Source organism: Hyperolius riggenbachi, chromosome 3, assembly GCF_040937935.1.
Source record: "Hyperolius riggenbachi isolate aHypRig1 chromosome 3, aHypRig1.pri, whole genome shotgun sequence".
Taxonomy (NCBI): Eukaryota; Metazoa; Chordata; class Amphibia; order Anura; family Hyperoliidae; genus Hyperolius; species Hyperolius riggenbachi.
Genome location: NC_090648.1, coordinates 16361044 through 16386113, shown reverse-complemented (window position 1 = coordinate 16386113; position 25070 = coordinate 16361044). Strand labels below are relative to the sequence as shown.

Sequence of the window (25070 nt, the reverse complement as noted above, 5' to 3'; positions counted from 1 at the left end):
GAGAACAGCTCGCTGAGCCTGACGGGCGGAAGTGACGCGGCCCGTACGAGTGTGCCGGCGTGGAGGGGACATCTGGGAGTTGCCGTTAACAAACAGGACGACTGTTGAGGGGCACTGGTGTGAATTATCGGAGCCATTGCGGACAATATCCCGTGAGGAGACGCCAAGTAATGGTGATACTAGGACACGTGAGTCTTCAGAATCTATACATTTACCGCTCATGCAGGCGGTGATGAGGAAAGTGTAACTACTTGTCAGGAAGCATTACGAGGAAAGGGGGTATAGTGGATCTTTCCCCTGGATATTTTTAATATTTTGAACATTTGTTTTTAAACTTTTTTCTGGTAATCAGGAGTATACTCATTTTTTGATTTTACAGTTTATGAGTACTGAAGGGCCCTTCATTGTGGATGTGTGGTGTATGGATGAGTAATTAACCCACTGAGGGAATATAGGGGAATATCTGTGAATTTACAGAGCATATGACGTATGTGGGTTTATTAATAAAGGTATAATTTGAATTTTAGCGCGTGTCATTCGTTGTATTTCAGTAGTTTAACTTCAAAGGTGACATTAATATATGGAATAGGAACCCTTTGCAGGTGTCTTGGATGAATTGGCTGATTAGAGTCTGACAATTTGAGCCAAGAATATTGAACATTTTCACATTATTCTAATGGTCTGAGATTTTGGGGTTCTCATAAGCCGTAAGCCAAAATCATCAAAATTATAACAAATAAAGGCTTGAAATATCTCAGTTTGCATGTAATAAGTCATTTTATTTATTAGTTTTACCTAAAATAAATGCAGACTAAAAGCAGACTATTCTACTTTTTTGAGTTTCACCTGTAGAATGATGTTTGTAAGATGTTGTTTTTCATACATGTGTTCAGATTAGGGTTGCTCATGTGAAGCAAATATCATGGAGAAGCATGGGATCAGTGTCATCAGGTGAAATTTTTCAAAGTCTTTGATTTTCTGTAATCAGTACTGGTGTTTAACTCGAATTTTGCATAATCACATGTTTACAAAAATATTCACAATTGCAATGTGAAAGCATACAGTCCCTCCTCCCAAACCTCTTTAACTTCTTTTTACCCATGCAACAAACGTCATTTTCCCACCCCCCAAAAAAAAACAAAAAAAAACTTTTTTCTATGAATTTTTAAAATATTTTTTTTCCAAAAAGGTATTTTTGAAAGATTTTTTCCCCTAGTTCTTACTGTTTTCCTTAAAAGCAAATTTTATGATTCTAACATATATGGGTGCTTTGCTATTAACTGCAAATTTTGGCGGCACCGACTTTAATGCAATTTGAATTTGGTAATTCGATTGACCCCAAAAATCTTGGCCTGTTCGATCCAATGTCCGTCAAATCGCACAATGAGCTATGTGACCAACACTACTGCTGGGGTCCTGAAGCAGAACTTAAGAAGTTAGTTTGAAATAACTTCAGTCAACCAAGTTGTAAAATGTTTCTATTCTGTGTCGCTGGGTCTCATTTAATTATAACAATTGCCAGTGTTAAAAGTTTACAATTGTTTTACTCACGTAAATCTCTATTGCCGTAATGCTCATTTCAAAATGGCACCATAAGAGTATTAGCTTACCAGCTTTTCAGCTGCCCAATGTTCTTTTTTAACTTGATTCAATCAGTGGACTAATTTGTAGTAAGGGGAAGTGTAACTCTCATAAGACATAGTGCTGGTCTCAGACTGGTGTTTTCTCGTTATTTTATTATTATTTTTTATTTTTTAAATAAAAGAAAAGAAAAAGGGGTATCTTGCAGTTGGTCTCATGCGTCAGCATAAACGTTCTGAGCTTAACATTTTTCTCAACAATAAAAAAGAAAAAGTCATGGGATTTACTAAAGCTAGGTTTTTTAGTGTATGCGCATAACCCTTCTCTAATGTTTGCACGTAATCTAAACCAAGCGTTTAAGCCTCCCCATTGCTATAAGGTGCATAACAGTTCGGACTCTCTTGAAACTCTTCCACATAAGATCATTAGAGGATTGATCAGACTTCTACTGCCAATGATGCCAGTGAAATAGAATGGCTATCCTACAGGTTTTCTGAAATCCTCCTCAGCCCCTGGACCCTATGGTTTCTCCACAGTTTAATATAAGACGTTCACCCCTATTTTAGCTTCCCCATGTAGTTTCCTCATTTAACTTTATTCTAGCCGAGGGTAGATTTCCTCTGCCAACCTTTCTTTAATCCCTAAGCCGGACTTGGATCATACTTCCCAGGGGCGTAGCAATAGGCCCTGCAGCGCCTGCGCCCGCGGGGGGGCCCGGCCCCCCCCTGGGGCCCGCTCGTGGCCGTTTTTGGGGGGCTGGAGGGGTGGCAGCATGAGGGGAAAGCCTTGCCCACAGTCGGCGGGGAGAGGGGAAGTTCTCCCCTCTCCCTCACCTCGGGGCTCTCCCCTCTGCGCCCCCCTCCAGCTAGTGAATGTGTGTGGGCAGCGGGCAGCAGCGGCAGCGGGATACATACCTTCTTCCTTGCGTTCCATCGCCGCCTTCTCGCTCTAGCGGCTGACGTCACTTCCGGAAGCGGAAGTGACGTCAGCCGCTAGAGCGAGAAGGCGGCCATGGAACGCAAGGAAGAAGGTATGTATCCCGCCGCCGCTGACGTCACTGCAGGGGGATTTTCAGGTGTCTGCTGCCCACATTACGATTTTCAGGTGTCTGCTGCCCATATTACGATTTTTAGGTCACTGCTACCCACATTGTGATTTTCAGGTGTCTGCTGCCCACATTACGATTTTCTGGTCACTGCTACCCACATTGTGATTTTCAGGTGTCTGCTGCCCACATTATGATTTTCAGGTGTCTGCTGCCCACATTACGATTTTCTGGTCACTGCTGCCCACATTATGATTTTCAGGTGTCTGCTGCCCACATTACGATTTTCAGGTGTCTGCTGCCCATATTACGATTTTCTGGTGTCTGCTGCCCACATTACGATTTTCAGGTGTCTGCTGCCCACATTACGATTTTCAGGTGTCTGCTGCCCACATTACGATTTTCAGGTGTCTGCTGCCCACTTTATGATTTTCTGGTGTCTGCTGCCCACATTGCGATTTTCAGGTGTCTGCTGCCCACATTGCGATTTTTAGGTGTCTGCTGCCCACATTACGATTTTCAGGTGCCTGCTGCCCACATTACGATTTTCAGGTGCCTGCTGCCCACATTACGATTTTCAGGTGTCTGCTGCCCACATTACGATTTTCAGGTGTCTGCTGCCCACATTACGATTTTCAGGTGTCTGCTGCCCACATTACGATTTTCTGGTGTATGCTGCCCACATTAGGATTTTCTGGTGACTGCTGCCCACATTGCGATTTTCTGGTGACTGTTGCCCACATTGCGATTTTCTGGTGACTGCTGCCCACATTGCGATTTTCTGGTGACTGCTGCCCACAAAAGGATTTTCTGGTGACTGCTGCCCACATTAGGATTTTCTGGTGTGTGCTGCCCACATTATGATATTCTGGTGACTGCTGCCCACATTAGGATTTTCTGGTGACTGCTGCCCACATTACGATATTCTGGTGAGTGCTGCCCACATTAGGATTTTCTGGTGACTGATGCCCACATTGCGATTTTCTGGTGACTGCTGCCCACATGGCGATTTTCTGGTGACTGCTGCCCACATGGCGATTTTCTGGTGACTGCTGCCCACATGGCGATTTTCTGGTGACTGCTGCCCACATTGCGATTTTCTGGTGAACTCTGCCCACATTACGATTTTCTGTCCCACATTACGATATTCTGGTGAACGCTGCCCACATTACAATTGTCTGGTGAATGCTGTCCACGTTACAATTTTCTGGTGACTGCTGCTCACGTTACGATTTTCTGGTGACTGGTGCCCACATTACGATTTTCTGGTGAACTCTGCCCACATTATGATTTTCTGGTGAACTCTGCCCACATTATGATTTTCTGGTGAACGCTGCCCACATTACGATTGTCTGGTGAATGCTGTCCACGTTACAATTTTCTGGTGACTGGTGCCCACATTACGATTTTCTGGTGAACTCTGCCCACATTATGATTTTCTAAAGGCCCACATTACGATTTTCTGGTGAACTCTGCCCACATTACAATTTTCTGGCCCACATTACGATTGTCTGGTAAAATGCTGCCCACTTTACAATTAATTTACAGTGAAACGCTGCCCCATTACGATTATTTGGCACCTATGGGGGGGGGGCCCCATCCAAATATTCGCAGGGGGGCCCAGTGATTTCTAGTTACGCCCCTGATACTTCCTCTAGTAATTGTAGACCAATTTCCATCATTAACCACTTCGGGACTGGCCGCCTAACCCCCCTTAAGGACCAGGGCATTTTGGGGTGGAGGAGGATGCGCGCGTTTGGGGGGTTGGGCAGCCGGATCCCATCTTTGGCTGGCTGTTCTGTCTCCCCCTGTGTGGCCTGGTGTCCCCCCTGAGCGCAGCAGCCATCACTCACCTTCCAGGCTCCAGCGATGAGCCGCAGTAGCCCCCTTCTTCTCCAGCCGGCATCTCCGCTCCAAATGACGCTCAGGTCGGGTCGCGGCTTGATGACATCATCAAGCCGGGACCTGGTGCTGACGTCAGACGGAGCAGAGATGCCGGCCAGAGCAGAGGGGGGTGCCGATCGTCGCTGGAACGGTAGGGAGGTGAGTTGATCCTCTTCTTTCCCCCTGCCACCACCGCTGTCAAAGTGGATCACTACGATCCGACGGCGATGGCTGCTGATCACTCGGGGGAGATGCCAGCTGTCATATGACAGCTTAATCTCCCCCTCCGGGTGCGCACGATCACGTCGGGATGGTTTGTTAGCGCTGGGCGTTGAATCAACGTCCGGTCAGAACGGTACCACAACCTGCTGGATGTTGATTCAACGGGCCTGGTCCGCAAGTGGTTAATAATGATGTGAAATTGTTTTCTAAAATCCTTGCACTTGTTCTAGAATCCAGGCATATTCAAAGCTCCCACTGGGGCTCCCCATTGGTCCACCTGAATTTTTTTTTTCAAAGGCTCCAGTCTTCAGTCGTAGAAGAAAAAGGCAGAGAACAGTGGCAGTGGTCCTGGTTGTGATTGCCTTGCATACATGATATAGGTATGATATGATGTCCAGGGGCCATATGCAATTCACTTTTTCACCTGAGTTTTCTCCTACAAGAAAAAATTTCATCTTCGATTTAAAAGAACATTTTAGCACTTTTGCCATGGAAAAAGTAGGCAAAAGTACTTTTGAAACTATTTTGAACATTTTGGGCTTGATTCACTAACCGGCGCTAAGCCGGCTAGAGAACCTTAACACTTTGTGGGCACAAACTAGGCCTTATCGGTGCCCTATCACAGTTAAGAGGCCTTATCAAAGTTAAGGGGCCTTATCAGAGTTAAGGGGCCTTATCAGAGTTAGCGTGCCTTATCAGAATAGCATAGCGAGTGCTACAAACTTATGCCTGATAATTGATGATGAGTAGAGCTCTCGTCATTGTCAATTATCAGGAATAAGTTTGAAGCACTCGCTATGCTATTCTTATAAGGCACACTAACTCTGATAAGGCCCCTTAACTCTGATAAGGCCCCTTAACTTTGATAAGGCCTCTTAACTGTGATAGGGCACCGATAAGGCCCCTTAACTCTAATAAGGCACACTAAGTGGCTTTTCACTCCGGTGAATCAAGCCCATTGTTGCTTGCTGATGGTTTAAAATTAATTTTATTTACAAGTTTCAAAATATCACCAGGAGAATAGTCAGGTGAAAATTCGAATTGCATGTGGGCCCAGGCCTCTATTCCCTCGAGATAAGACTGTCCTGTCACACTGTCTAGTAAAGATGCAATAAATGTAAAGAACTATAAAGTCTATTTCTCAGTTGGGGGGGGGGTCTTAGGGCTTGATTTTGTTATATTAGACTTATTTTACTGTACCAGCAAAGTGAGTTTCCAGTTTATTCAAAACATGTTACCAATAGCGGGATGCTTCAAGGTAAATGAACAAATTAAACTATATGTAATATTCTTATGTATTTGGTAAAAATGAAATATATACAAAAATAGCGAAACAAATGAATAAAACATTTTAAAAATTATAATGCGTCCTGGTTAATTGGCTTTTATACAATTTACAGTAGTAATTTACGTGTAATTAACAGCAATCATTAGTCCTCTCTGGAGCTGGTGAAGAGGATTCCCCCGAGTATTCTGTGCTAATATAGACACAGATCCTGGCAGAGACGAGGCCTGATGCTCCTGTGTGTGTCACTGGTGTTGTCACAGGTAAGAGGGACACATCTCCATCACCCCAATTTCTAGTATATCTATCTGAGTATATATATGAAGAATGCAGACATGAGGAAACAAAAATAACTGTGTCTGAAAATATGAAACATTTTAACGTACTCCTCTCAAATTGATATAAAACCAAAAGCTTTCCAATAAAAAAAAAGTTGTTTTTATTCCATTATCTCTCTCTCTCTCTCTCTCTCTCTCTCTCTCTCTCTCTCTCTCTCTCTCTGTTTTATTCAATATCACCTAAGGCCTCTTTCACATTACATAACGCATGCACGAACCGATTTTATGCCTGCGTAATGACTTGTGGCGGTACTTCTAATTCACCCCACGGGAAAACACTGTCGCTAGATGTTACCAAGCTCCCAGATGTGTTACATCATAATGCTCTGAAATGCTTTTTCTAATGTGACAGTTAACATGAAAGCCAAATTGACTTTCACGTTACCTTTCTAAATGCAGTCTATGAGCGATCCGTCAAAACGCATGGATCAGCCCTAGTGTGAAAGAGCCCTAAGGAGTGAATCAAGGCCCAGGGCCAATATGCGATTCACTTTTTCTCCTGCGTTTTCTCTTAGGAGATAATTTTTCATCTTCTGTTTAAAATCACTTTTCAGTAGTTTGCAATTTGAAAAAAGTACCAAAAAGTAGAATTTTTTTGACAAGGTGTAAAAATATCACCTCAGAGAAAAAGTAGCAGAGCAAGTTAAGTTAATTGCATATGGGCCTTACCTCATTTTCACATTCTCTGTTTTATACCTTAAGTACAAAAATAAAGTGAGGAAATAAGAGCATAATTAACAAAGTTAACTTAAAGCGAAATATAACCCTGCATTTCAACTTTGCTCTAAAACATTATTTACAGCATATTATATGCTACCAGCATTTTTTTTTTACTAGACCAGCATTGGAACTGTTACACACAGAGGTTTAAAGTTCCGTGGAGAGAAATGCAGATGCATCCGAAGTTAAGATAGATACATTTAACTAAATAGAATGTAACAAGTGAGAAATGTTACACACTCTTTGGCTGTCCTCCAGCTCCTGCACAGTCAGAGAGATTGAGTCACATTCCACACTTAGATACATTTAAGTAAACAAAATGTATCTATGTAAGCTTCGGATGCGTCTGCATTTCTCTCCAGGAACTTTAAACCTCTGTGTGTAACCCTTCCAATGCTGGTCTAGTAAAAAAAATGCTGGTTGCATATAATATGCTGCAAATAATGTTTTAGAGCAAAGTTGAAATGCAGGGTTATATTCTGCTTTAACCTCTTACGACTTATTTTGAGTGGGGTTTTTTTTATGATTGTTTTGTTTGGGAAATGCTAAAAAGCGTTTTCATTTAAAAGATTAGGAATATGTTTAAGTGGTGCATGGGGTACATTTTTGGATGAACCCCATAGTGTGCAGCAGATGTTACCGTCTCTTTGTCTTCTCCTAGTAGAATGTAGAGTTTCCTCTCTTCCTGTTAGAAGCTGAATTCTTGGATGAAGTTACTTAAACTGGGTGCCCTTGCTTACTTAATATTTATAGCAGTCTATCAGGAAGTTAGCCTAGTCCTCATGGCCGAAGAGGTCATGCTCTTCCTTGGTTTGTAGGCCTGTCTTTGTCTCTCAGACTCAATTTCCAGGTTGTGAGAATTCAGTCTGAAGATACTCAGGACTTGCACTTTTAAAGTAGGTCTTGGACTTTTCCAGGTATGAGACCACGTTATAGTCTCTCTGTAGGGACTGGTATACTATTAACTTTTTTGACCTTTTATTTTAATTCCTCCATTTATCTAAAGAGTCCTCTTTGCTCATGGTAGTGGTTTTTTTTCTGGGCTCTTGTGAAGATTTCTGGATTTAGATTTAGGGTGACCATGCAACTTACAACTTATTTCAGAGCACATGGCTTTTTCTGGTCTTTATTGAGCTTCATGGCTTCATAGTGGAGTTAACCAGGGCTGCTGTTTTGTAGGTTAACACAGAAGGACAGCACTGTCATTTGTTTCTCAACCAATTATATGAATCTAAACAGCTCAGCCTGGCAAGCAATGCTTGAGGTTCTCAGATGAATTGGAGAAGGCATGAAGAAGGCTGGTTTCCAGTGGCATAACTAGAAATCACTGGGGCCCTTGCAAAACTTTGGATGGGGCTCCCTCCCTCCTCGCTTTCTGCAGACGTAAACCAAGAACCAATGTTATTCAATTGGCGAGTGCACCAGGCCCAGATTTACATCACAGAAGGCACAGTTGTCCTTGCTCCTTAGACTTCGCCCTCCATAAACCTAAAAACCCCGCAGAACCAAACCCCACTGAAAGTGTGTACTGGATTTCCCAGCTGTCACTTCTTCCTTACTTCCCTTGCCTGTCAGAATTAGCTACAGGTGCGCCTTAGCATTAGGTAGCAAGAGGTATGCTCAGTATTAATTTGTTGAGGTGCCAGACTAACGGGAGATCTCATCAGTGGAAAGCCGAGACTCAAGTGAGTAACCTCTCATTTACGCTCCGCTTGGGACTCTGCACAGGGAAGGAGGCACTTGACGAGGGGAGCTGTCTTTCCATCATCAGGCGCCTGTAGGCACTTGCCTACAGTGCCTTATGGTAAATCTGGCACTGTAGTGCACACTTGAATGTATTTTCCCTATGCAGATAAAAACAGACAGCAGTCAAGTGCTGCAGGCATTTTCTCTATTAATTACATTAGCTTCTGTGATAAAACATGCATGTTTTCACACAGACAGCCACAGGGTGTGCCGAAAGCACATACAGAAAACTGACAGACGAGTGTGCTCCCAGTCTCAGCTTATTACACTCACTCTGTCCATCTCTGATGGAGCAAAACTGGCTTTGCAGACTCCACCAGTATCACTACAGTACACAGCGACTGGGGAGGGGTGGAGAGGCTGGGGGCGGCTATACACAAGACCCTGCTGCACACTGAACAGGGGCTGTCTACAAAACTTTGTCTGCACATCTTTGTATGATTCCTTATCAGTGGTTGAGCAGATGCAGTCATTAGAACAATTGTACAAAGAGCAGAAAGTTTTTTCTCTCCATGCCCTCGGTTTTCAGTCTCTCAGGACAGGGAAATTAAACTTCTCCCCCCACGGGCCCCCCTGCGGCTTCTGCCCCCCCCCCTCCCCGCGGCTGCATCCCTTGCAGTGTCTATTGTTATGCCCCTGCTGGCTTCCCATTTTAGATGATCTGGGTGGGTAATGGGGCTTCAAAAGTTAGTGCCACAGAGGAGGGTAGGGGTGATGAAACTGTCAAAGATATTCAACCGGACCTTTACCTGTGTTTTGAAGTGTAGCAGTTATTTCTTGATGGCAGGAAACGTTTTGTAAAGCTTGGCTCTTAGAATCTTTATGGCTTCCAGGCGTGTTGATTTCCAGACTGACGTAGATATATTTGTCAGTTAAAGGGAAGCTAAAGTGACAGGGATATGGAGGCTGCCATGTTTATTTTCTCTTAAACAATGCACATTGCCTGGCTGTCCTGCTGATCCTCTGTCTTTTATATTTTTTAGCCACAGCCCCTAAACAAGCATGCAGCAGATCAGGTGACTGAAGTGTGATTGGATTAGCTGCATGCTTGCGTCAGCAATGTGATTAAAGGGAAGGTTCAGGGAGGGGATTAAAAAAATAAAAATAGAAAACCTGGGGCTTCCTCCAGCCCGTGTCAGGCAGGAGGTGCCCTCGCCGCTGCTCTGCAGGCTCCCGGTGGTCTCCAGTGCCCGGACGTCCGCCGGGCTGTACTGCGCATGCGCAGAACTACTGCGCATGCGCAGTACAGCCCGGCGGACGTCCGATGACGTCAGCGCACCGGCGTGGGACGCAGAAGTCCCAGGAAATGGAGCGCAGAAGAGCCTGACCTGGCAGCCGGCCTGGCCAGGTCGGGTCGGGCACCGGAGACCACCGGGAGCCTGCGGAGCAGCGGCGAGGGCACCTCCTGCCTGCCACGGGCTGGAGGAAGCCCCAGGTAAGTGGAAATGTATTTTTATTTTTTTAATCCCCTCCCTGAACCTTCCCTTTAAGACAGGGCTGCCGCTAGCTACAAGCAAAGCAAGTGGTGACCTGGGGCTACACCCTCTGCAGGGGCCTCGGGGCTGGGCTTCCCTGTGCTCTGCAAACCCCCTTCTGCATTACTCACATGTTCACGATCCAGCAGCAAATCTCACTGCACTCCTCGCATAGCGCTGGGAGCAACTATGGTGACCGGATGCTAAACGGCAGCAGCACCACTTAGCATTTGGGCATCACGGTTTGGGCATCAGGCTTACGCAACACTAGGAGGAAGCAGCGAGGAAGAGAGCAGATCACTCATCATGGAGGCGCCCACACCAGGACCAGGTGAGTGAACTTCTATACCAAGCACTGATACCACACTACCTACACTGGGTGTACCTATAGCAGGTTACCTATACTGAAGGCACTTATATCAGGCTACCTATACTGGGAGAATCTATACCTGGCTTCCAATACTGGGGGCACCCATACCAGGCTACCTATACTGGGAGAATCTATACCTGGCTTCCAATACTGGGGGCCCCATACCAGGCTACCTATACTGGGAGAATCTATACCTGGCTTCCAATACTGGGGACACCCATACCAGGCTACCTATACTGGGAGATTCTATACCTTGTTTCCAATACTGGGGACACCCATACCAGGCTACCTATACTGGGAGAATCTATACCTGGCTTCCTATACTGTGGGCACCCATACCAGGCTACCTATACTGGGAGAATCTATACCTGGCTTCCTATACTGTGGGTACCCTTACCAGGCTACCTATACTGGGAGAATCTATACCTGGCTTCCTATACTGGGGGAACCCATACCAGGCTACCTATACTGGGGGCACCCATACTAGGCTACCTATACTGGGGGCACCCATACCAGGCTACCTATACTGGGGCACCCATACCAGGCTACCTATACTGGGAGAGTCTATACCTGGCTTCCAATACTAGGGGCACCTATACCAGGCTAGCTATACTGGGAGAATCTATACCTGGCTTCCTATACTGGGGGAACCCATACCAGACTATCTATACTGGGAGAATCTATACCTGGCTTCCTATACTGGGGGCACCCATACCAGGCTACCTATACTGGGAGAATCTATACCTGGCTTCCTGTACTGGGGGCACCCATACCTGGCTGCCTATACTGGGAGAATCTATACCTGGCTTCCTATACTGGGGGAACCCATACCAAGCTGCCTATACTGGGGGCACCCATACCAGGCTACCTATACTGGGGGCACCCATACCAGGCTACCTATACTGGGGGCACCCATACCAGGCTACCTATACTGGGAGAATCTATACCTGGCTTCCTGTACTGGGGGCACCCATACCAGGCTACCTATACTGGGAGAATCTATACCAGGCTTCCTATACTGGGGGAACCCATACCAGGCTACCTATACTGGGAGAATCTATACCTGGCTTCCTATACTGGGGGAACCCATACCAGACTATCTATACTGGGAGAATCTATACCTGGCTTCCTATACTGGGGGCATCCATACCAGGCTACCTATACTGGGAGAATCTATACCTGGCTTCCTGTACTGGGGGCACCCATACCAGGCTGCCTATACTGGGATAATCTATACCTGGCTTCCTATACTGGGGGAACCCATACCAGGCTACCTATACTGGGGGAATCTATACCTGGCTTCCTATACTGGGGGAACCTATACCAGACTATCTATACTGGGAAAATCTATACCTGGCTTCCTGTACTGGCCGCACCCATACCAGGCTACCTATACTGGGAGAATCTATACCTGGCTTCCTATACTGGGGGAACCCATACCAGGCTACCTATACTGGGATAATCTATACCTGGCTTCCTGTACTGGGGGCACCCATACCAGGCTGCCTATACTGGAAGAATCTATACCTGGCTTCCTATACTGTAGGCACCCTTACCAGGCTACCTATACTGGGAGAATCTATACCTGCATTCCTATACTGGGGGCACCCATACCAGGCTACCTATACTGGGAGAATCTATACCTGGCTTCCTGTACTGGGGGCACCCATACCATGCTGCCTATACTGGGATAATCTATACCTGGCTTCCTATACTGTAGGCACCCTTACCAGGCTACCTATACTGGGAGAATCTATACCTGGCTTCCTGTACTGGGGGCATCCATACCAGGCTACCTATACTGGGAGAATCTATACCTGGATTCCTATACTGGGGGCACCCATACCAGGCTACCTATTCTGGGAGAATCTATACCTGGCTTCCTGTACTGGGGGCACCCATACCAGGCTATCTATACTGAAGGCTTTTGTGTTGTTATTGTTTTCTCTGCCTTTTTAGGGGAAAGGGGCAGTCCATGAAAACCACTATCCATGAAGTTTTAATAAAAACACTGATAGTCCTGAGAAAAGGAAATGATACACAAACAGTGAATACGACACTAACTCCTCTCTACTACAGAAAACAAGAACAAGTGTAGAACATAAAACTCAAACTGAAAAACTCAATAAATTGTTCAAACGTTAAATATTTCCTGATGTGTGGCACTTTAAATAACTACTTATAAAATAAACCATAATACAAACACTTACACGAAGGATGTATAAAACATCAGCTGTACACGTATAACTTAAAAGAAAATCACATTTTGTAAGAAGTACGTACTGTAAAAGCTGCCATCTTATCCCCCTTTAAAGAGGAACTGTCGCAAAAATCTTAAAATATAAAACGCAAACAAATAAGAAGTACATTTCTTCCTGAGTAAAGTGAGCCATAAATCACTTCTCTTCTATGTTGCTGTCACTTTTGGTAAATATTAGAAATCTGACATTACTGACAGATTTTGGGCTAGTCCATCTCTCCATAGGGGATTCTCAGCATGAACTTTATTCTTTATAAAGATATTCCCTGAAAAAGATTTGAAGATGCTGGCCAGCCTCCCTACTCGCTGCACACTTTTTGGGCAGTTGGACAGAGCAACTGCCATTCACTAAGTGCTTTTAAAAATAAAGGAAACCCTAGGAACCCTCCCATGAGAAGATGGGCTAGTCCAAAATCTGTCGGTAATGTCAGATTTCTACTACTTACTGTAAGTGACAGCAATGAGAAAAGTAACTTATGGCTCATTTTACTCTAGAAGAAACGTACTTCTTACATGTATTTAAATGTTAAGATTTTCGCGACAGAGGTCCTTTAAAGAGACTCCGTAACAAAAATTGCATCCTGTTTTTTATCATCCTACAAGTTCCAAAAGCTATTCTAATGTGTTCTGGCTTACTGCAGCACTTTGTACTATCACAGTCTCTGTAATAAATCAATGTATCTTTCCCCTGTCAGACTTGTCGGCCTGTGTCTGGAAGGCTGCCAAGTTCTTCAGTGTTGTGGTTCTGTGATGAATCTCCCCCTTCCAGGCCCCTCTCTGCACACTGCCTGTGTATTGTTTAGATTAGAGCAGCTTCTCTCTTCTCTCTTATCTTTTCAAGCTGGATAAATCGTCCTCTGAGCTGGCTAGGCTTTCACATACTGAAGAATTACAGACAAGGGCAAAGCTGTTTGCAGGAGAAAAAAGAGCAGCCTGAAACTTCAGTGCATGAGAGATGCAGGGGGAAAGAAACACACAAATGATCTCTTGAGATTCAAAAGGAAGGGTGTATACAGCCTGCTTGTGTATGGATGTATTTTCTATGTGTGGAGATGCTGTACATCAACCTACTTCCTGTTTTGGTGGCCATTTTGTTTGTTTATAAACAAACTTTTTAAAACTGTTTTTAACCACTTTTAATGTGGCGAGGAGCGGCGAAATTGTGTCAGAGGGTAATAGGAGATGTCCCCTAACGCACTGGTATGTTTACTTTTGAGCAATTTTAACAATACAGATTCTCTTTAAAGAGTAACTGTCGGGCATAAAATCAAAAATCAATGTTTTATTTTTATCTGGTAAACAAGTGATAAGATGCTAACCAGGTAATCCAAAAGTTAAAAATCACTTTTGTGACGCCCAGTCGGCCAAAACGCGATTGCGGTCGCTTTGCGACACAAATCGTTAAACCAAGATCTCATGTGCAGTATCCCTCTGCTTAGGAACAGCTGGGAAATCTGTCTTAGCTGAAGTGACAGCCTGGGGGGAAGGTGTTAATTAGCTTGGACATATTCCCTGTGGAAGGCACAATTCCCCTTTTGGTTCTGGGAACCAGGTGACACTTAGCTGATCTCATGGAGATGTTAATTAACCAAAGGATGCCTAGGTACAGCCCGGCAGGCTACGAATCCACGGGAGGTCTTGACACTTTGCTCCCTAGTAAAGATCAAAGGAAAGTCAGCTGTTAGCAGCTAGAACACACCCTGAATAAACCTGAAGTCTCATGGCATAATCCATAACTTCCCAGATCTGTAATATTTCTGGGGTTCCTGAGATGGCAGCTTCACCAAACGTGGGGGAAGTGTAGCATGAGCCCCGGTGCTGGTTCTGAGGAAGTTTCAGAACATTCTGAGGTAAGGACTGCCAGTTAGGCAGTTTGAAAATGCCCTGATGATACCACAGGGGTCCCACCCCTCATGTCTGGTATCAGGGCGCTGGGTAAATCGAGACAGACCTGAAAATGTTAATAAATCTGCCCTGACCTGTACGGTTCTGTGAGATAGAGCCCATATATGGGTAGATATGATTTCTAGCCCCCAGGATAAGGGGAGGGCTCATCTCATCTTCTAAGGGGGTGTATGGCTCCCCGCCCTCACTCCCTCCTACTGAAGCAGGGGCATAAGAATGGCTGAGGACCCAAACTCAGTGTCCTCCACACTGAAACATCTTGAATTCATCAGATGCCAGCTTGAGGATATGCTGGCATCCACCTGGTCTGAACTCTGAACTCAAATTGAAAACCCAGAACTCTGTTTTCCCACAAAAAGGACATCTTTCCAGGAACTAAGTATTTTTCTCCCTTCTTTTATTTTTTATACTGGCTATTACTGTTTTAATGATTGTTGATTTTAATAATTGTCTGTATATATTAATTATTTATATTGCGTGAATAAACGACTTTCTCCAAGTCATTCACTGTCTGCTACCCTGCTTATCAGCACACACAGAACTGATCCCGGGTCTCTGAAGATACGCTACTGTTTGTTTGTTGTTGGCTAGACAGAATATCGTGTGTTTAACCGTTTTATTCGCAGGATTAGTCAGTTAATGGGCTCCACGGTCCCATGGTAACCGCGGTGGTGGCAGTTTACTCTGAACCAGTAGGTGACGTTGTAATTACCTGTGTCTCACAGGCTCCCTTCTGAGTTGTCTGCGGCTAATTCTTAACGGTTCCTGCGCATTGACTGCGACCAGAGTTCGCACGATCTGTGCGCTGGCACCGTTTAGAAGGCTAAGTGCGGTCAGCCATTGGGGCTCCTGTGACAGTGTTAGGCAGCGGTTGGGACCTGTGTTGTGCTGAAAGTATCTACGATAGCGCTAGCGCTATCGAGAAACGAACTAATTCGTTGGTGTAGCTGGAAGGCAATATATTTTTTATATATACAGAGAGACTGTGTAGCCAGTACCCCTCCCCAAAAGTTTTATTTTATTTGGCATGGAAATGTCCGGGAACTACAAGAAAATGGGCCTGGCGGACCTGCAAAATCTTTGCCAAGAGAGAGGCATTGATGTCGGCCGCAAGAAACAACAGGACCTGGTAACGGAATTGTTTCAATGGGATACCCAGCAACTGCGGGAGCCGGGAGTGTCCGCTGAAGTGGATACCAGCCCATCTGACAATCGAGGGGAACCAGAGACTGAGACTCCTGACCGTACAGAGGTTGTGCATCCTGAGGGCCCTGCATCAACAGTTACGCCGGAGAATGTCAGTGTGGACCCCAATCCCCGAGTTTCTGACAGTACTCGCCCGGAACTGGCCAGTACTGGACTGTCCGTTTGTACTGATCCGCTAATGCAGCAGGCGTTACAAAAGCTGATGGACACTGACCTGGACAAGTACCTGCAGTACATGCGTGAGGAGCGCCAATCTGCAGAAGCGCGGACAGAGCGCCAAATGCGGGAGGAACGGGAGCGGCAAGCGGCTGCTACGGAACGGGAGCTCCAACGACAGCATGAGCTAAACATGGCAAAAGTTCAACAGGCCAGCCGGAGTTCACCGCCCAGCCTCCCTGCTGAAGGAGCTGCAGCACCCGTAAGTGCAAAATTTAAATTTGCTAATATTGCAAAAGACACTGACATTGACTTGTTTTTGCGGTCTTTTGAAAAAGCATGCCGTCAGTATCGTCTGTCCCAAGACCAGTGGGCCAGACATCTGACACCTTTGCTGCGCTACAAAGCGCTTGATGCCTTCGCAGAATTGCCTGCGGAGAAGGACAATGATTATGCTGCTATAAAAGACGCTATCATTACTAAGTACCAGCTGACGCCAGAAGCCTATCGGAAAAAGTTCAGGGCCTGGCAGAAAAAGTCTTCTGATTCGTACCGAGATGTGGTCAGCAGCTTGCTCACCACACTCCGGCAGTGGACTCTAGGCCTCACCAAAGGGTCTTATGATGTCCTGGAGGACTTGATAGTCCTGGAACAATTTCTGAACATTTGCCCTGCTGATGTACGACAATTTGTGCTAGAACGCAAGCCGGCTTCAGCAACTGTCGCTGCAGACCTTGCTGAGACTTTTGCAACTACCCGGGTGGCTGATACCCGCAGAACTGCCCCATCCAGCTGGAGAGGAGGTCAGCCCAATACTCTGGCAGACTCTCCTGCCCCTGTGAGCCGTCCGCCACAGAGGCCACCCAGCGCAGCTGCTGCACCCAGGTCTGCAGCCCCTGGAGAGGTCACCTGTCACTACTGCCACAAAACGGGACACATGAAGTTCACCTGTCCGGAGCGGAGGCAGACCACCCCAACACCTGGACCACCTGCACCTCGCCCGCGGCAGACGCCACCCGCCAGTGTACCCCAACCAGGAGCCGCATCCAACATGATGTTTGCCACGGGGACAGGGAACTCCCCCATCACAAGCAATCACCAGCTGGTTACTGTGAATGACCAGCTTGTCACTGGTTTCCGTGACACCGGAGCAGATGTCACTCTGGTGCGTGCACACCTTGTCCCCGCAGAGGCCATCATTCCTGACCAGTACCTCACCCTCACTGGAGTGGGGGGCACTCTTTCGCACATTCCCCAAGCCCGGGTGTCCATCGACTGGGGGGTGGGGGTCCACGAGAAGGTTGTTGGGATCCTGGACCAACTGCCGGTCCCCGTTTTGCTGGGGACCGACTTGGGCACGCTGGTGTCGTACTATGAACCTGCACCAAGCCCTGTGGAATGCCAGGACGGAGACGGACTCTCTGCCCACACCCAGGTACTTTGCACCCAGGGGCAAGAACAGGGGGGAGGTGGGTTGAACGTGCCCAGTTCAAGGGAACCTGTGGTTGATGTACAAACTGTCTGTGATGAAAATGTTCCTGTTACTGTTATTCATGCTTGTAACAATGATGTATGTGATGCCAATATGTGCCATTCTGAAGGTATACCTGTGCTAGCAGTAACACGCAGCCGTACTGCTCAGAACCTGAGCTCAGAACAGGTGGAGGAGGTTCCGGCCTCCTCCCCCTCCTCTGACCACAGGGATGGTACCCTTCAGCCACTAACCTCATATGCCACGGGCCAGCTGGCTGAGAGTGAGAGTGCTGCATTTGTGCAAGCACTCCAGACTGACCCTAGCCTCGAGGCCCTCAGAAAACAGGCTTCTGAGCCCCTCACAGACGAGGCTACCTTCAAGGTATACTGGGAAGGTGGGAAGTTGTACAGTGAGCCTGTACACCCCACCGAAGGTGAAATGGGGATGGGTACCAAGTTGCTTGTGGTACCTAGTGCCTTCCGGGGGCATGTGCTGAAGTCCGCACATGACATTCCCCTGGCCGGGCACTTGGGGATCCACAGGACACTTGATCGTATCCGGGGACATTTCTACTGGCCTCAAATGCGGATAGATGTGACGAACTACTGCCGCTCATGTACCATTTGCCAAAAGGTAAAAAGGGCTGGGAATCCCCGCAAAGCTCCCTTGTGTCCACTGCCAATCATAGGTGAGCCCTTTCACAGAGTGGCGGTCGACATAATTGGACCGTTGCCCACTCCCAGCAGCAGTGGCAAAAGGTACATCCTGACGGTGGTGGATTACGCCACCCGCTATCCTGAGGCCATGGCACTTTCCTCCCTGAGGGCGGACAAGGTAGCCGATGCGCTACTTAACATTTTCTCCCGAGTCGGGTTCCCTGCGGAGATGCTCTCTGATCAGGGAACCCAGTTTATGTCCGGACTCATGGAGGCCCTGTGCAAAAAGATACAGATGACGCACATTGTCTCCAGTCCCTACCACCCGCAGACCAATGGACTGTGTGAAAGGTTCAACGGGTCGCTCAAGCAAATGCTGACCACGTTTGTTGAGTCGCAAGGTGGGGACTGGGAACGATACCTGCCTCATCTGTTGTTTGCATACAGGGAGGTGCCGCAGGAATCTACCGGGTTCTCCCCGTTCGAGCTCCTGTATGGTAGGAATGTCCGAGGACCACTACAATTGATGCGGGAGACGTGGGAGGGCAAGGGGGACCCCACAGATGTCTCTGTAGTTGATTACGTTCTCAGGTTCAGGGACAAGATGGAGTCCCTCACAGAAATGGTAACGGAAAACATGGCCCAGGCTCAGGCCAAACAAAAACTCTGGTATGACCGCACTGCTGGAGAGCGGTCATTTGAAGTAGGTGACAAAGTGTATGCCCTTCTTCCAGTGAGGCAGAACAAGCTGCAAGCGGCCTGGGAGGGACCCTACACTATAGTGCAACGGTTAAACCCTCTGACATATCTGGTGAACATGGGAGGCAGGAAACAGAAAAGCTTTCATGTCAACATGCTGAAGGCCCACCATGACAGGACCAAGTATGTGCTGCCAGTGTGCAGCCGGTTAGAGCAGGGAGAGGCAGACCCCCTGTTAGACCTGCTGGCTGACATACGAGATGTGGACAGCGACCTAAGCGTCAACCCACAACTCTCCTCGTCCCAGCAAGAGCAGTTGCAGGAGGTGCTGGGTCCGTACCAGCAAACCTTCTCCGGTGTCCCGGGGCGGACCAGTCGGGCAGTGCATAGGGTAGATACGGGCACCCATCCCCCCATCAGGCAATCCGCTTACCGCGTCTCCCCAGAGGTGCAAGCGGACATGCAGAAAGAGGTGAGGGAGATGCTGGAGCTAGGGGTTGTTCAAAAGTCCTGTAGTGCCTGGGCAGCCCCTGTTGTCCTGGTCCCCAAGAAGGACCAGACAACTCGGTTCTGCGTGGACTACAGGAAGTTGAACGCCATCACCACTACAGACGCCTACCCCATGCCTCGCATCGATGAGTTGTTGGATACGCTGGCGTCCGCCAGGTACCTATCAATCATGGATCTGAGCCGGGGGTACTGGCAGATACCACTTGCACCTGATGCGAGGCAGAAGTCGGCCTTCATCACCCCTTTTGGCCTCTTCGAGTTCACGATGATGCCCTTTGGGATGAAGAACGCTCCTGCCACGTTTCAGCGGGCCGTAAACGACCTGCTGGAGGGACTGCAAGGGTTCGCTGTAGCATACTTGGATGACATTGCGGTGTTCAGCCCCACCTGGGAGGAACACCTCAAACACCTGTCCCAGGTACTAGAGAGGCTGGCCGCAGCCAATCTGACAGTTAAGCCGAGTAAGTGTCAGATTGGTATGACCGAGGTGCAGTACTTAGGTCACCGGGTGGGGGGTAACACCCTGAAACCTGACACGGGAAAGGTTGACGCCATCCTGGCATGGCCTCGGCCTATCACGAAAAAACAGGTCCAGGCGTTCCTGGGGACCGCCGGTTACTATAGGAAATTTGTTCCAGCCTATAGTACCCTGGCGAAGCCCCTGACCGATGCCACTAGCAAGAAACACCCCAAGGTTGTTAGCTGGACCCCCGCTTGCGAGAACGCCTTCCAAGCGTTGAAGCAGGCACTCGCGAGTGCCCCTGTGCTTCAAGCCCCGGATTTCAGTCGTCGGTTTGTTGTGCAAACCGATGCCTCTGACTACGGTCTCGGCGCAGTCCTCAGCCAGGTGGATGGAAAGGGAGATGAACACCCTATCCTCTACCTGAGCCGGAAGCTCCTGCCCCGAGAGGTAGCCTACTCCACCACTGAAAAGGAGTGCCTAGCGATCGTGTGGGCCCTACAGAAACTACAATCGTATCTGTACGGCCGCTCTTTCACGATTGTTACCGACCATAACCCCCTCAGTTGGCTAAACCGTACTGCTGGGACCAATGGCAAGCTCCTACGGTGGAGCCTGTCATTGCAACAGTACGACTTTACGATCCAACACAAAGCGGGCAGCCGACACCAAAACGCCGATGGGCTGTCCCGGTGTCAGGGGGAACTAGACCCAGCAGCGCCAATGGCTGCTACGGCGGATGTCTTGCTGACAACCCCCTACACAGCATCAGGAAGGGGAGGTGTGACGCCCAGTCGGCCAAAACGCGATTGCGGTCGCTTTGCGACACAAATCGTTAAACCAAGATCTCATGTGCAGTATCCCTCTGCTTAGGAACAGCTGGGAAATCTGTCTTAGCTGAAGTGACAGCCTGGGGGGAAGGTGTTAATTAGCTTGGACATATTCCCTGTGGAAGGCACAATTCCCCTTTTGGTTCTGGGAACCAGGTGACACTTAGCTGATCTCATAGAGATGTTAATTAACCAAAGGATGCCTAGGTACAGCCCGGCAGGCTACGAATCCACGGGAGGTCTTGACACTTTGCTCCCTAGTAAAGATCAAAGGAAAGTCAGCTGTTAGCAGCTAGAACACACCCTGAATAAACCTGAAGTCTCATGGCATAATCCATAACTTCCCAGATCTGTAATATTTCTGGGGTTCCTGAGATGGCAGCTTCACCAAACGTGGGGGAAGTGTAGCATGAGCCCCGGTGCTGGTTCTGAGGAAGTTTCAGAACATTCTGAGGTAAGGACTGCCAGTTAGGCAGTTTGAAAATGCCCTGATGATACCACAGGGGTCCCACCCCTCATGTCTGGTATCAGGGCGCTGGGTAAATCGAGACAGACCTGAAAATGTTAATAAATCTGCCCTGACCTGTACGGTTCTGTGAGATAGAGCCCATATATGGGTAGATATGATTTCTAGCCCCCAGGATAAGGGGAGGGCTCATCTCATCTTCTAAGGGGGTGTATGGCTCCCCACCCTCACTCCCTCCTACTGAAGCAGGGGCATAAGAATGGCTGAGGACCCAAACTCAGTGTCCTCCACACTGAAACATCTTGAATTCATCAGATGCCAGCTTGAGGATATGCTGGCATCCACCTGGTCTGAACTCTGAACTCAAATTGAAAACCCAGAACTCTGTTTTCCCACAAAAAGGACATCTTTCCAGGAACTAAGTATTTTTCTCCCTTCTTTTATTTTTTATACTGGCTATTACTGTTTTAATGATTGTTGATTTTAATAATTGTCTGTATATATTAATTATTTATATTGCGTGAATAAACGACTTTCTCCAAGTCATTCACTGTCTGCTACCCTGCTTATCAGCACACACAGAACTGATCCCGGGTCTCTGAAGATACGCTACTGTTTGTTTGTTGTTGGCTAGACAGAATATCGTGTGTTTAACCGTTTTATTCGCAGGATTAGTCAGTTAATGGGCTCCACGGTCCCATGGTAACCGCGGTGGTGGCAGTTTACTCTGAACCAGTAGGTGACGTTGTAATTACCCGTGTCTCACAGGCTCCCTTCTGAGTTGTCTGCGGCTAATTCTTAACGGTTCCTGCGCATTGACTGCGACCAGAGTTCGCACGATCTGTGCGCTGGCACCGTTTAGAAGGCTAAGTGCGGTCAGCCATTGGGGCTCCTGTGACAACTTTTATTTTCCTTCTCCATAAAACAACATTCCTCAGATTCCCTGGCTCTTATTTGGCACATCTGCCACACAAAGGAACTTGCAGGGCATGCTGGGTTTCCTTTTTTTTATTCTTTACTTTCCCCTCAGACTTAACTAATGCATGCTGATTGTCTGGAGCCTTTTCCCCTCTTTTTTCCCCTTCCCACACCTCTGTTCCTCTGTGATTGGCCAATATTTTTTAATGCACTTTCTACTGTGGGTGGGAGTGTCTGAAGACTGGGAGGGGGGCGGGCAATGATACACAGACAGAGTAAGGGAGGAAATGATGTCAGGATGGCTTCAAGATAGACACAGACAAAATGTAAAATCCTAACAAGGATTTTCTCTTTTTTTTACTATAGGAAAATCACTAAAGTCAAAACGTGGAAGGTGCAGTACATATGTTATGTAAGTAGAGAAAGTATTTATCTACTTATATATGTGTTTGCTTTTTGTTTTTGTTTTTTTTGTTTTTTGTTCTTTTTTTCTTTATTTCTAAGATAGTATGGCTGACAGCTCCACTTTAAAAAAAAAAAGTGTCAAATGTAAAGTCCAATGTCTGGATTTTATCCTGATATTTTGTCTTTAGACATTTATGACTTGCACATGAAAGAAGCATACAGCCAATAGAGTCAAAACACCTGATTTACATATTGGTTCTTGGTCAATGATTTAGAAACTATGAACAGTAGATGATCCACACAACTACTATTGCTATTTTTTACAAGGAAGAAACCAATGGCAACCACTATATTACTCCCAATTATGGTTTTCTATGGTTAGAGATAGGATTTACCAAAGACTATAATAATTTCTTAAAGCAGGGTTAAACTCTGACCTGACACTTAATAAAATCGTGTTTTGTACTTTTTTTTAATTAACCATACTGTCCATACAGTTATCATATTGCTTTTTTGCACAAGAATTATTGTCTGTTTAGAAATAGCAAGTTTTCAAAGTACAGTTTATCTGCGCTGAAAGATGCCATTGCATTTTATTGCAAAGCTGCTGAATGTATATATTATAATGCATTTAGTGAGATTTCTCTCCTTTTTTGCATTCTGCTAACTGTGCAAGCTGACGCACTGCCAGTAATGTTTACTAATAGTGGCTGATAAGGAAACATAAACAAGATAATGTAACCACTTTCCCAGCTTCACATACAAGCTGCTTCCCACTGAAAAAGAAAGTGCTGTGTTTAACTGTTTGATTACTGCGTTTCATACTACTTTAACTAAAAACTGTCTTTGGGAATTTATGTATTAGCTAAGACAACCACATCATTGAGTTGCTTACATGCTGTAAGAGGACAGAAGACGACAATGAGTCACATGAACCAGACCAAGGTGAACACATTTGTGCTTTCTGGCCTTACCGATGATGAACAGCTTATCCCGTTCCTCTTTACCTTTTTCCTGATAGTATATCTAGTGTGTGTTGTGTTCAACTTTGGTATAATCTTTGCAGTTCTTACGGCCCCCACCCTCCGAACCCCAATGTACCACTTTCTGGCCTACCTCTCTATGGTGGAAGCACATGGAGGTACAAAAGGACGGCCTGACAGCCGTTTCGCAGGTCCCCCTGCTTCGTCAGAGGATTAAAAATTTCACTGAAGCATTGAGACTGGTGCTGGACCTGCTTTTCTTCTCAGCAAATACATTGTGAACTCTTCACCAGGTAAAGAGCACAGTCTGCTTGGTATTTAATTCCGACTGCCTATTCCAGCCCTTTCGAGTGCCAGTCACCTTTAGTCTTTATCTACACTACTCTCTATGGTGGACATTGTCTATTCCTCAGCTGTTACTCCTAAGATGTTGGCTGATCTCACAACCAAACTGAAGTTAATCTCTTTCGAAGGCTGTGCCATCCAATTTTTTTTCTTTGATTTTCTGGTTGTCACTGAAGCCCTTTTAATCTCCACTATGGCGTATGACCGATATGCTGCTATCTGCCACCCACTTCATTATGTTTCTGTGATGACCAACAAAAAATGCTTAGGTCTGATAGTGTTTGCGTTTTCTGTTGGTTTCTTGCACTCTATAGCCCAAACCAGCTGCGTTTTCAGTCTGGACTTCTGTGGACCAAATTACATAGAACACTTCTTCTGTGACGTATCACCACTACTAAAGCTAGTCTGCTCCAGCAGTTTACGGTGCAATTTAATGACACTCTTTATTGCAATTTCTTGTGGCATGGGTTCTATGGCCATGATTTCAGTGTCCTATAGTTTTATTGTCTTTTCCATCCTACAGATAAAATCTACCGAGGGCAGAAAGAAGGCTTTCAATACCTGCTCCTCCCACCTCATATGTGTCTCCTTATTTTACGGGACTGTTTTCTTCATATACTTGCGACCTCCTGCCAAGGTCCTTGAGAAGCAGGACAAGGCGGCCTCCATAGTTTATACAGTCCTATTGCCGATGATGAATCCTCTTATTTACAGCCTGAGGAACCAAGAAGTGAAGAGGGTCATCAGGGGCTCAGTTAACAAATGCCTCAGATGCAGTTAGAATAATATTTTTGTTTCACTTGTTGTCTTTTATGTAGATTCTGATTATAATTGTTCGTGCCTTGCAGAACTTATGGAGAATCATGTGATCAGATTGATCAGGTGATAGATTAGTCAGGCCCTGATTTCTTGTAATTGCCACATGCTTTAGCCTGGACAGGAAACAAAGGTGACACCTGATTATGAACAGCAAATCACAGCCCTCTATGCAGTATATTTCACATGATTTTGCAATTTGAACTCTGATGTCCACCAGCCTTCCACATAGAAGAACGTATGAGGTCCTACCACAGTACTAAACAACCAAGTTTTAACTCCAGGCACTGGACTTCTCATCACTGTCAGTGTTTC

The 25070-nt window shown here is 46.5% G+C and overlaps 1 protein-coding gene across 1 annotated transcript; it reads left to right on the top strand.

Moving 5' to 3' along the window:
* Nucleotides 1–23532: 23532 nt before the first annotated feature.
* Nucleotides 23533–24720, top strand: LOC137561827 (olfactory receptor 5AR1-like). Its single transcript, XM_068273183.1, has 2 exons — nt 23533–23736; nt 23962–24720. The coding sequence occupies exons 1-2, from the start codon at nt 23533–23535 to the stop codon at nt 24718–24720; spliced, it is 963 nt and encodes a 320-aa protein (XP_068129284.1).
* Nucleotides 24721–25070: the final 350 nt, after the last annotated feature.